The sequence below is a fragment of the Elephas maximus genome, chromosome 16 (genome assembly GCF_024166365.1).
Source record: "Elephas maximus indicus isolate mEleMax1 chromosome 16, mEleMax1 primary haplotype, whole genome shotgun sequence".
In the NCBI taxonomy this organism is placed as follows: Eukaryota; Metazoa; Chordata; class Mammalia; order Proboscidea; family Elephantidae; genus Elephas; species Elephas maximus.
This window is the reverse complement of record NC_064834.1, coordinates 73,989,225-74,002,743: the sequence shown is the minus strand read 5'-3', so window position 1 is coordinate 74,002,743 and position 13,519 is coordinate 73,989,225. Positions and strand designations below refer to the sequence as shown.

Genomic DNA, 13,519 nt, shown 5'->3' with positions numbered 1-13,519 from the left:
TCCGACTCATAGTGACCCTATGGGACAGAGCAGAACTGCCCCATAGAGTTTCCAAGGAGCGCCTGGTGGATTCGAACTGCTGACCTTTTGGTTAGCAGCCATAGCACGTAACCACTGTGCAACCAGCGTTTCCATAAAAAATAAGCAAGAGAAAAAACAGACAGTAGAATTAGCTCAGAGGTGATCCAGTTTTTGCAGGTAGCAGAATAGGACTTTAGTAATTTTAAACGTAGATATTGTAGCTTCATTTCTACAATGTCCAGTTAATTTCTTTTAGAGATTCCAATTTCATCCTTACCTCCATTTTGCCCATCTTTTCCTGGACAATTGACAATAATAACTCTGAAGCATAGATAAGACGTGTAAGGGGGCAGTGAGTCTAAGTAAATGGTGGGGACGTAATCTGGGAAGACAGTGGTGGGTCAACATGGAGAACGTAACCAATGTCACTGAATCATGCGTGTAGAAATTGCTGAATGGGTATGGTAGACTGTGTATATTTTCACTAAAAAAAAAATATAAAAAAGAAGATACAAAACAATATGTAAAGTATGACTTCTACAAGAAAGATGTCAATTAAAATGTTAACAGTGTTTAAATTGCCAATGGTTTATAAATACTTTTTGTAGTTCTATTTTGTGAATTTTCTACAATGGATAATATTATTTTTATACTAAGAAGAAAAAGTGTGTGTGTGTGTGTGTGTGTGTGTGTGTGTGTAAGTAATACGTAACCACCTACCAGTCCAAAAGACCCTTAGGAAAAATACCATTTAAAAATGAAGGTGAAATAAAACCATTTTCAGACAATAAAAACTGAAAAAAGTCATTGCCAGCATACTTGGTTTAAAAGAAATATCAAAAGTTCTTCAAGCATAAAGACGATCCCAGAGAGAAATGTGGAAAATGAAGAAATGAATGAAGAGTCTCAGAAAGTGTAAATATGTGGGTTTACTAATGTTAGCTGTACAAACGAAAAGGACTGATGTCTTATGAAGTTTAGAATCTAGAGAGAATTGAAAATGAATTACAAAGTAATGCAAAAGCTATCATAGTAAATGTACCGTAAGTGCTGTACAATTCTAGCATTATCGTGGAGGTGGTAGAAATTGTAATTTGAATAAGACTATAATAACTTAAGGTTGCATACTGTAATCTTTAGGATAATCATGAGAAGAATAGCATAACAGCATATAACTAATAAGTCAATAAAGAGAAAATAGAATAATAAAGATATATGACTATCAAATAGAAAGGTAAAAAAATAGGTAAGTCACATAGAAAAGAAATAGTAAGATGGTAGGAATAAATCCAAATGTAACAATAATTGCATTACATTTAAGCGAACTATATTCTCCAGTAAAAGGAGACTGTATTATGAGACTATGTTAAAAAAAAAAAAAAAACAGAAAACTGAACTATATGCCATTTACAAGAGACACAGCCTATATATAAGGAGATAGGTTAAAATTAAAAGAATGGAAAGATAAATATCATGTAAATGCTAACCAAACAAAGCTGGGTTAGCTATACTAGTATCAGACAAAGTCAACTTCAAAGCAAGAAGCATTGCTAGATATGAAGAGGGACGTTCTCCTATTATGTCAGGAAGTGATCTGATAGAAGCTGAAAGACTTTATTCAGTATTCTCTGAACATGAACGTGATACGGAGCTGTAGCAGCTATTGTACAACTCAGAGACAATCAGTATAAAACGTGGATACATCTTGACATTTTCTTAGAACTCTGAGACAAAAAGTCTGCAAAATGTATACTGACATTCTCTTGCAATGTCCTTTTAGAACTCACAAGAGTTATCACAAGAGATACCCCAAAACCAAACCTGTAGTGATGGAGTCTATTCCAATTCATAGCAAACCCTATAGGATAGAGTAGAGCTGCCCTGTAATGTTTCCAAGGCTGTGATCTTAATGCAAGCAGACTGCTACATCTTTCTCCTGAGGAGCGGTTGATGGTTTTGAAATACCCACCTTTTGGTTAGCAGCCTAGCACTTAACCACTGCGCCACTAGGGTTCCCTTCCAAAGAGATAACACATATGAAAAATGAACGCATACTAATGTCAGCTCTCGCATGGTGAACCAGCTAAGTGCCAGCAGCCACATCCACCCAGACTTCCTTGTTATGTGAAAAACGGTAAACTCATACTTGATTCAAACAAAAACAAACAGAAACTTCTTACTCTGTGGCCAACTATTGAAACATTTCCTCTGAGTTTAGGAATGAAACAAGGATGTCTGATATTGCTAGTAGGTGGCAGAGTGTTTAAGAGCTACGGCAAGGTACGGTTGCTGACAAAAATGTTGGCAGTTCAAATCCACCAGCCGCTCCTTGGAAACCCCCTGGGGCAGTTCTTCTCTGTCCTATAGGGTTGCTATGAGTTGGAATCAACTCGACGGCAACGGGTTTTTCTTTTATTTTCACCACTGAAGTGAAGATCCTATCCTGTAGAGTAAAGCAAGGTAAAAAATAAAAGAAGTAGAGACAGGAATGAAGAAATAGAACTGTCATTGTTCTCAGATGGCATGACCAAGTACATTAAGAAAAAAATTCAGTGGAACCCACAGACTAACTATTAGAATTAAAAAAAAAAAAAAGAACAAGGTACCAAGAATGACTATAGGATTTTTTGGGGGAGCATGGCTGTGCCTTTCCTGAGACAGAGGACCACCATGTGGGGTGTGGTGTAGGGGCGGAAGTGGGGGGAGAGATGAACCAGTTGGTTTGGGTCCAGTCAGATTTGAGATGACTCTGGGGCAGTTCTACTCTGTCCTGTAGGGTTGCTATGAGCTGGAATCAACTCCACAGCAATGGGCCTGGGGCATTAGAAGGGAAGCTCAGGTAGGTGGAAGGATCTCAGATGGATCTGTGGTTCAGAAGGGAGGTCTGAGTCACGTAAACATTCAGTTACTGTCCAAATATAAACAGTGGATTTGTCTGTATGAAGTTTCTTTAAGTTTGAGAAATTGTTACTGGGCTCTCATTTCCTTTTATCCCCTCCTTTTCTTTGGGGAACTTAATTTTAATATTTGCCTCCCTCTGCTTTGCATGCTTCTTTTGAGGGAGGAGCTTCCTAAATTTACCCCTAGGATGCAGCCCCTCACTTCTGCCTGAGTCAGCCTTGGGTGTTACCAGCAGAACAACAGATAGCAGAAAGACCTGCAGTTACAAGTCATTTGGAAATTCTTTGAATCTGGGAAAGAGGTTGCTGTTATGGGGGAGGAAAATTTTCCAGTGCAAAGGACAGGAGCTGTTGCTGAGGTGCTTTTCAAAAGGCATGTTCAGTGTGTCCAAATCTGTCACCATGGGCTCAAGGCGGTAATCCTCCAAGGGGGAAGGTGCTGTGTGATGGATTACAGCTTCTAGCAGGTGTTCACACAGAGCTGGTGGGGAGGAGAGCAGAGAAGGTGTGAGAGGCGTGCTTGTTTCCAAGCATGGATAAACACGCCAAAGAATATGCTCTTGACAAGTCCGTCAGATGAACCATAATTAATAGAGCCAGCTGCTCTTTCTAAATACACTGTACTAGACGGTCATGATTCCAATGGAAAACTCATAACTTTATTGGGCTATATGCGGGTCCTGGGTCCAAAGAGATTTTACAAAAGGAGAAGAAGGATTCCAGATACCTCAGCAGGTAGAATTTACAAAAGTTTAGCACCAAACCAAAACCAAACCCACTGCTGTTGAGTCAATTCTGACTCACAGCGACCCTACAGAACAGAGTTGAACTGCCCCATATGGTTTCTAAGGAGCAGTTGGTGGATTTGAACTGCCGACCTATTGGTTAGCAGCTGTAGCTCTTAACCACTGCGCCACCAGGGCTCCATAAAGTCTTAGTATGTTCCTTAATTCCAATATTTTTAAAAAATTAAAAAGATGGAGGGGGTTGCTCAGAAAAAAGAAGCAGAGAGAAAAAAAATGTGTTTTCTGTATGGAGGGTTGTTTTGGCCAAGCCTGTCAAATTGGTCACCACCCTGGGGCCATGGTGGTGCAGAGGTTGAGAGCCATGGTGTGCTATGGCTGTGAATCAAAAAGGTTGACACTTCAAATCCATTCCTTGGAAGCTCTGTCCAATAGGGTCACTATGAGTCGGAATTGACTAGACGGCAACCAGGTTTTGGTTTTCTGGGAAGTCAAACACAGGTTGTCTTACCTCCAGCAATTTCTGTGCAGTAGAACAGATGGAAGATACTGGCTTCGGGTCCAACCATCAGTGGATTCTTGCTGGATGGGAATTTTCTAGATGGCTGTGGTAGCCAAGGAGAAACACAACACTCTGTTAGAGACACAAGCTATTATTTTTGCGATGTGGTTGGATCCACTTTGTTATATTCCCAAACCAGTTTTCCAAATGAAATTTCTAACCAATTTGTAATCCTTGCTTGAGATTATTTTGCTCCCTGGGACTCTGTTAAGCGACTACTATGTAGTTTGTATGCATTGAGTGTGATGTCAATGTTCAGTATAAACCAATATATGTATTTGTGTATCTTCATGTGTGTGGCCAACACTTAGTGGTAAGTGCCAGGCATTGTCCAAACTGCCTTTATGTATATTAAGCCATTTAGTTCTCACATTAATAATTTAAGGTTGGTACTCTTATCATTCCCATTTTATAGATGAAAAAGTAGTGGCAGAGATAGATAGGTTTGTTACCCAGCCAAGGTCACATGGCTGGTAAGTGGTGGAGCCAGGCTTGACCCAGTGCTCTCTGCCTCTGGCGTCTACTCTCCTTACTGCAACACCTCTCATGGAATAGGTGACGATTTTAACATGTGTAGTACAATGATGTTTTATTTTCTCATAGGAGTGACTGGGTAACATCCTACAAGGTCATGGTGAGCAATGACAGCCACACATGGGTCACTGTTAAGAATGGATCAGGAGACATGGTGAGTCTCTGCTTCCCTCTGACTGAGCCCCTGGTGCCTGGCTGTGTTTGGCTCTGCAAAGAGAAGGAATTGATGCACTATTGGCATCTGGAGGTTGGCTGATTCTGTGTCAACTCAGACCAGCATAAGAGTCTGATGGACAATGACTCCCCTTCCATGCTCTGCAGTTCAGCCCCAAGTGGCCCACAATATAGCCTTCAGCCTTTGGTCTCATCAACGAGCTGCTGAGATGCAGCCTCCTACACAATTCACAGATCAGCCCTGTAAGATGTGTGGAGCATAGGGTATGCTGGAGCCCCTTGTGGCTATTCAATCATAGTAGTCTCCTAATGTTCTTCAATGACCCCAGTCTTCTAGCTCCAAGATTAACTCCAGGTTAACCAGTTCTGGTCATGTCACTCTCTTACTCACTCTCAAGTGCCTATTGCTAATACAGTATCCAGTGTCTCACACAGTCCAACTGTAGCCTCTTCGGTCAGCCTTGTTCCTCATTCACATCCCACATGCACACTACTGTGTTCCAGGAAAAATAAGCCTGTTGCTCTTCTCCCTAGAATCCAGTTTCTGGGAATCCCATCTCTGCTGTTCCTTTTCTCTAGAATCCCCTCCCCCCACAACCATTCCTGTGGGTCTAAATCATTTTCCTTTAAGACCAGCACCTTCTCCCTGAAGCTTTGCCCATTCCTTATTCTGTCCCTTTGCTATGGCACTAATAGACTTTTCCTACTGAATATAGTTACTTACCACCACCGGGCTCCACTAGGTAGGGACTTCCTGAGGAGAGGGTCCAGGCCTGATTCATTTTCCTTTTCCCCTCAATGTCCTGCAGACATTAGCTGTTCTCAGAAGTGTCTTGTTGACTGAATTAATTACTGACTCTTGTATCCCTTTGTAGCTCTAAAAGATTCTCCCTTTTTCTCCTTCTCCATAAACAGATATTTGAAGGAAACAGTGAGAAGGAGATCCCTGTTCTCAATGAGCTGCCTGTCCCCATGGTGGCCCGCTACATCCGCGTAAACCCGCAGTCCTGGTTGGACAATGGGAGCATCTGTATGCGGATGGAGATCCTGGGCTGCCCACTACCAGGTGAGCCCCCTTCCTTGGCTCCCTGTAGGGTAGGATTGTCAGCGGAGAACAGGTGGCCTCATAAAGGCAAGCAGAAGTAGGCCAAGAGTAACCTGACAGCACAGATAAGAACTTTAAGGGGCAGAGAGTCTAAGCAGTGGTGAAACAATGTGGGGTAGAGATAGTGAGAATGGTGACACAGTGTAACTAGGTAGGTACGTAACCTTTGTCATTGAGCTGCACATGTAAAAACTATTGAATGGGCATAGGTTTTATTGTGTATGTTTTCAGCAAAAATTTAAAAATTAAAAAAAAAAAAAAACCCAAGAACCTTTTTCTCATGCAAAAAATAATACATGCTATTGACAAACAGAGAAAAGATTGAAGTTGCCAAGGATTTCATTTTACTTGGATCCATAATCAACACCCATGAAAGCGGCAGTCAAGAAATCAAATAATGCATTGCATTGGGCAAATCTGATGCAAAAGACCTCTTTAAAGTGTTAAAAAGCAAAGATGTCATTTTAAGGGCTAAGGTGCACCTGATCCAAGCCATGGTGTTTTCGGTTGCCTCATATGCATATGAAAGCTGGACAATGAATAAGGAAGACTGAAGAAGAATTGACGCCTTTGAGTTGTGGTGCTGGCAAAAAATATCGAATATACCATGGATTGCCAAAAGAACGAACAAGCCTGTCTTGGAAGAGATACAGCTAGAGGCGTGTAGAGGCGAGGATGGCCAGACTACGTCTCACATACTTTGGACATGTTATCAGAAGGAATCAGTCCCTGGAGGAGGGATATTGTGTTTGGTAAAGTAGAGGATCATCGAAAAAAAGGAAGACCCTGAAGGAGATGGATCGACACAGTAGCTGCAACAATGGGCTCAAGTATGACAATGACTGTAAGGATGGTACAGTTTTCCATTCTGTTATATGTAAGGTCACTATGAGTCAGAACCAACTTGATGGCACCTAACAACAAGAACAACTATAGAATGTTTAGAAAACATAGATAAGCGATAACAAAAATAAATAAAAAGTTCATGAACATGTGGGGTAGAGAAATCACTTGCCCACTATGGTTTCACCTACTGCGATTTGGGTACAATGCATATCTCAAGGCTGCAAATACACTCAACATTACCACTCAGAAATGAGCAAAAAAAAAAAAAAAGTTTCCAAAAAAAAATGTTTGGCAACAAATTTAATTCTGTGTGAGAGTTCCCACTACACTGGGTAGTTGGAGTGGGATAGGAGGGAGAAGAAGTTAATTTTAAACTTGACAGTTTTAATAGTCTCTATCTAATTAAATAGCTTCACTTTGATGTCTGCTTACCTGGGTAGATGCTCATCTGTTGGGTTGTATTACCCTTCCCTTGTTCCCACAAGTGGTTCCCACAAGAGAGTATGTGGATGTGACCCTATGGTGGCAGGAAAAAAAAAAAAAAACTACTGTGGAGTTGATTCTGACTCGTGGCAATGCCAAGGGTTACAGAGTAGAACTGCTCCATGGGGTTTTCTTGGCTGTCATCTTTATGGAAGCAGATCACCAGGCCTTTCTTCCACAGTGCCGCTTGGGGGGGTTTGAACCACAAATCTTTAGATTAGCATTTATGACACTCAGGGACCTGTGGCAGGAAGAAAAGGGGCTTGAATGCACCTGTGCCGTCTGGATTCTTGCTGGTGTCTGCCCTGGAGAGGTTGGCCTGGTCTGACATGTGCCTGGTTCTGTCCTTTCAAAGACAATGAGCTTGCGTCTGCCAGAGCCTGTGGTCGGCAGTATCCCGGTCCTGACCAGACATCTGCAGGGAGGGAAGCTGGCCCCTGAGCAGGGCCTGCGGGAACATTCACGTTCTGCTCACCCACAGTCAGGCCATGAGGAGCGCGGGGCACAGACCTCCCCTCACCTTCTCCAGTGAGGCGCTGCCATTCTTGTCTAGTGAGGCACGGGCCTTGCTCACTGTGGGGCTTGAGGTCCCTCCCGGTACTACTGGGGGAAGGGCACTGCCAGCTCTGATGCTCTCAGGTGCCGTTTCTGTAGTCTCCTCACTCCACCATGAACTTATATTTACTACACTTTCCAAGTATATTTAATGTGATTTTATTGCTTTTCTCTCAGTCCCATCATATCCATGGTCCTGCTCTGCCAACCACCGATTTTTAGAGCACAAACCCTGTTTTGGTGAGAACGATGGGTCTTTCTACCTAACTATCTTCACGTGTATTAGATGGACTCGCACCAGACAGGCTCTTTGTTATACATTTGTTCGTACTTAAGATTAGAAAGCTTTTCCCATGTTGTTGAAACTATTAGAGGCCATCTGTTTTATGGCTGTCTGCTAGTCTGTGGACAAAGCCCCGTGTCTTTAATCTGCTCCCATTGTTGGAAGTTGAGTTGTTTGTGATATTTTGATTCTATAAACAACCCCACAGCAAACACCCTTGTGTTTGCTGTGGGGTTGTTTATAGCGTCATTGTACACGTCCACAATTGTCTCCTTAAGGTAGATCCTGAGAAGTGATATCACTGCTACAAAGGCTATGCTCAGTTGGGAGGCTGATGCAGAGAGAATGTAGAAGCTTTGCCTGATTTTGGATTTGGGCCTCCTTTTGGGCTGGCTGCTGCTGGAATGGAGCCCTGGCGGTGCAGTGGTTAAGCATTCAGCTGTTAACTGAAAGGTCAGCGGTTCGGATCCACCAGCCACTCCTTGGAAACACTATGGGGCAGTATTACACTGTCCTATAGAGTCGTTATGAGTCGGGGACTGATTTGACAGCAATGGGTTTGGTTTTTGGGTGCTCCTGGGGTTGCAGTTGAGGGCTGGCCACCACCATCCAGGGCCAGGTCAGGCTTTCCTGAGTGCAGCGTGTCCAAGGAGTGAGGCCTCTTCAGTGAGCCATGCAGGACCCCAGCCCCCTTATGCCAGGCCAGCTGCTTGCTCTGGCCCAGCTCAGCGAAGGCTGGGTCTGCTTGCTTTCAAGGGCAAGATGGTGGTTTCTCTCTGAGGCACGAATTCATCTGTTGTTGGTATAGGGCATAGGGCAGCCTGTGAGAGTCTCATGAAATAAATATTTCCCTGCGAAGTTATTCTTTGTGTGTGTGTGTTTGAAGATAAGCCCTGGGGGCTATTTAAATGCTCACAAAGACAGAAGTACATTATGAAGTCTGTTTGGGTTTCCAGTATAGACACAGAATGGTTCTATTTTCCACCCCCCAGATATTCAGGGCCATTTTTCTTCCAGAAGTTATTTAGCCAGTCTGCCCAGGGGAGCTGGCTCTTCATGCATGCTTCCTGGTGGTGGTCATGCCTCGGGGCCTGGGGATGACACAGGGCCTCCAGCCACCCCACTGCCCGGAAACCAGAGAGGTTCCTTTGTGTAACTTAATGAGGCCAAGCCAGTGATGCCACAGCCAACTCAGCCTCCCAAACCCAAGGTGACCTTGTGGTCTAATCACAGCCAGCCAGAGTCTGCTTCCCAGAACCCTTGTTTATGAAAAATTCATTTACCTTTGTTTCTGTTTCTCTTTGTTCTGTCCTTTTCATCCCTACCATCTTCAGGCAAACTCCCTGGTGGGAGCTGAGGAGGGTGGTGGTTCTTTTCAAGACCTCACAAATAACACTTCCAGAAATTTCTGAACTGGAAAATGGTCGACCATATACCATAGTCTATTAATAGGATTTTTAGAGTTCAGAAGTAAAAGAAAGTTCTCATCCTCAAATCTGAGTTGAAGTGTTCATTTTAGAGTAAGGAGCTACGTTTATTAGACGCTGGGGAGAGCTTCTTAAGACACATTTTTAATCATGAAGAGTTCAGGGTAAGACACATGCTGGCAGAATTCAACCTTACACTGTTGGTGGTTTTCAGGTATAAAATTGCAGCTCACACTGCCTGGTTCTTAAAGGCCCAGTGTCTCTGCACACTGTTTCTCCACAGGACAACAGGGTTGTGCCCAGAGTCCTGGGAAATAACCTTTGGGGTGGGGGCATGGTAATGCCTGAGCCCTGGTGCTTCATATTGAATGCCTGACTATCCTAGTCGGGGTTTTCTGGAGAAACAGACAAGTGAGATACATGCATACATGCATACATGCATATGCCCATACATACATGCATGCATGCATACATACATACATACATACATACATGAGCTGCCATTGAGTTGGCTCCCAACTCATGGTGACCCCATGCACAACAGAATGAGACTCTGCCCTGTCCTATACCATCCCATGGTCACTTCTAGATAGGGCCATTGTGATCCACAGGGTTTTCATTGGTTGATTTTCAGACGTAGATCGTTAGGCCTTTCTTCCTAGTCTGTCTTAGACTGGAAGCTCTGCTGAAACCTGCTCAGCATCATAGCAACATGCAAGCCTCCACACACAAACGGGTGGGGACTGCATGTGAGGTGCATTGGCTGGGAATCAAACCCAGGTCTCTTGCGTGGAGGATGAGAATTCTATCTCTGAACTACTGATTTCTCATGCATACGTAAATACACATTTCTATCTCTGTCTCTCCAGAGAGAGAGAAATTGATGATTGATCCCGTTAAGCAATTGGCTCACGCAATTATGGCGGGGGGGGGGGGGCGGCAAGTTCAAAATCTGTAGTGCAACCTTTGCCACATTTTTGTACACGTGCCTACCAATGCGTTTGCTCCTTACATGAGTCCTGACTGAGCCCCTTGTAGCCGAAGACCTTGCGTCTTTCGTTCTATACCCACGCCTGGCCCAGGGCTCAGCACAGAGCATGTGCTCAGAGAAGGATAGAATGAAGTCAGTGAAGGCCTCCAGCTTCAAGACAAGGCTGTGTCTTCATAAATCACTGGACATTGGCCAAAGGCAGGCCGTGTCTAGCCAAAGATGGGGCCATGGGTTCTCTCTTTGCTTTATTGTGGCATTAAAATAACCAAACATCGGGATGACCAGTTAATTTTTAACCAGGAAGCATTTGTATGCACCTGCTATACAAGATTAAATTGTCATACCAAGTGAGATATGCGTCCTGGAGTTATTTGGACTGTTTAGGTTGACCTGTTTAGGCCAACCATCGCAGTTTGCCCAGGCCTGAGGCAATTCCTGGGACGTGGGACTTTATGTTTTGAAACCAAACAGTCCTGGGCAAACTGGGACAAGCTGGTCACCCTGTGGTTTAGCCACTTCAGAATGGTGCACTCAGTCCTTAAGGCCATGGGTTGGGAGAGCCATTGATAAATCAGTGTGTTCAAAGGAAGGACCCAGAATGGCTACAGACATGGAAACCAACAGGACAACTGAAGGACTGGGGGTGTTTAGGCAGGAACAGAGACAACTTGGGGAACTGTGGTTATTCTCTTTGAAGTCTGCAGGATCCTCATACCTGAAAGGGGGAAGACTTAGTCTTTGTCATTCAAGAGGGTTGAATTAGGGTCAGCAGATAGACTTCAGCTCAATAAAGGAAGAGCTTCCTAACACCTAGGCTGCAGAGCGGTGGAACAGGCTGCTTTGTGAAGGTCAGGGCTCCAGCTCTCTGAAGGACTCTTGTGACTCTGTGTCAGGGACACATTAAAATCAGTTCTTAAGAGGAGATAAAGGGTAGTCAAGATAACTTAGATTTTTTTTATCTGACCATGTTGGAAGAATAAGAAATGACTGAGGTAGGGGAGACCAGAAGGCTTTGGAGAGCAGCAGGAATCTGTGCTGTCTGCAGAAGGAGGAAGGGGCAGCATGGAGGCCAAGCCCCTCAGAGCTATCATGGTCTGCTGCACAGACGAGGCTAATTAGTTGACTCTGTCTGTAGACTCTGGGGGAGTCCCTGGGTGGTGCAAACAGTTAACACTGTCAGCTGCTAACGGAACAGTTGGAGGTTCGAGTCTACCAAGAGGCACCTTGGAAGAAAGGCCTGGTAATCTACTTCCAAAAAATCAGTCATCGAAAACCCTATGGAGCACAATTCTACTCTGACATCGATGGGGCCACCAGGAGTTGCAGTCAACTCAATGGCAACGTGCTGTGGTAGACTCTGGGACCCAGTAGGGCAGGGCTTAAGCCTCCCTCATTGCTTACCTAGTGTCAGGCTCATAGTAGGTTCTCAAGAAAACTTTGTCCAATCAAAATCAATGGCAAGTGAAGAAGTATTTGTTCAAAATGCGAGAAGCTGAGTGTTGGTTTTGAGACTGTTCTGGAACTAGTACCTGTAGCCTTAGGCAAATTGATTCGTCTTGACAAGGAAGAATGTTGCCAGACACAGAGTTCTTTTGTACTTAAGGTTCTGAATTGTTGTCAATCTTTTTTTAAGAACCTTGAAGGCATAACTTGTGTTTAGAGACAAAGGGGGCTTTAAAGTTCTTTGGAAAGAGGCTCCTGAGGCTTCGGGAGTGTTGACTGGCCCTTACAAATCAGCACATGGATAAGTGAAGTGTAAATGAATGCAAACAACATTACCTTTGCTTTGGGACACAAGGGTTCAGAAATGACAGGGAAGGCTGCCTGCTGCAGTGTGACCTGCCTCCCCAAAGGAAAGAGATTGAAACATAATTGGGGGGTGTTTGGCTAAACCCAAATTGTTTTTGCTTTCTTTCCTAGACAAAGTGCCATCTTGCCCTCCCACATGATTTCCCTTTCAACGACAGTTATTTATTTCTAATAGCATTACTGGCAAACCTTTCATGACTATTAAAACTATATTCTGTGTTGGGGTCTATATGTGATTTTTAACTTGTTGCATACGGCCTCAGTTTCCCAGGTTAAAGCCAGTCTTCAGCCGTGACCTGTGGGCGTGGGACACAGACACACCAAGGGTTTTGTGGACCGGAGGTGTCTTACATGGACTGGGAACCTTGTCCCTGCTGGGTGGTGTGCTCAGTACTTTAACACAGAGCTTCTCAAATCCCCCTGCCTGCAAATCGGCTGGAATCTTGTTAAAATGAGAGTTCTGATTCAGCAGGTCTGCGCTGGGGCCCAAGTTTCAGCCAAAAGGAGCCCTGGTGGCATAAACAGCCAAGCCCTTAGCTGCTAACTGAAAGGCTGGCCGTTTGAACCTACCCAGTGGCTCATCATCGCCTCAATCACCTCATAAGCATGCAAAAGCTGGACAACGGATAAGGAAGACCGAAGAATTGACACCTTTGAATTGTGGAGTTGGCAAAGAATACTGAATATACCATGGGCTGCCAAGGAATGAACAGATCTGTCGTGGAAGAAGTACAACAGGAATGCTCCTTAGAAGCAAGGATGGCAGTACTACGTCTCACATACTTTGGACATGTTATTAGGCGCGATCAGTCCCTGGAGAAGGACGTCATGCTTGGTAAAGTAGAGGGTCCCTGAAAAAGAGGAAAACCCTCAACGAGATGGATTCACACAGTGGCTGCAACAATGGGCACAAGAATAGCAACAATTGTGAGGATGGCGCAAGACCAGGCAGTGTTTTATTCTGTTGTGCACAGGGTCTCAACGAGTCGAAATCGACTCAATGGCAGCTAACAACAACAACAGTGGGTCCTCGGGAGAAAGACCCGGTGATCTGCTCCTGTAACGTTTACCGCCTAGAAAGCCCTG

At 44.1% G+C, this 13,519-nt stretch overlaps 1 protein-coding gene across 1 annotated transcript in view; it reads left to right on the top strand.

Moving 5' to 3' along the window:
- Positions 1-13,519, top strand: part of CPXM2 (carboxypeptidase X, M14 family member 2) — a 126,203-nt gene that overhangs the window by 73,891 nt on the left and 38,793 nt on the right. Inside the window, exons 5-6 of the mRNA XM_049854953.1 lie at positions 4,830-4,914; positions 5,850-6,000. Coding sequence (XP_049710910.1) covers positions 4,830-4,914; positions 5,850-6,000 — 236 coding nt within the window. The remainder of the gene's footprint in view (positions 1-4,829; positions 4,915-5,849; positions 6,001-13,519) is intronic.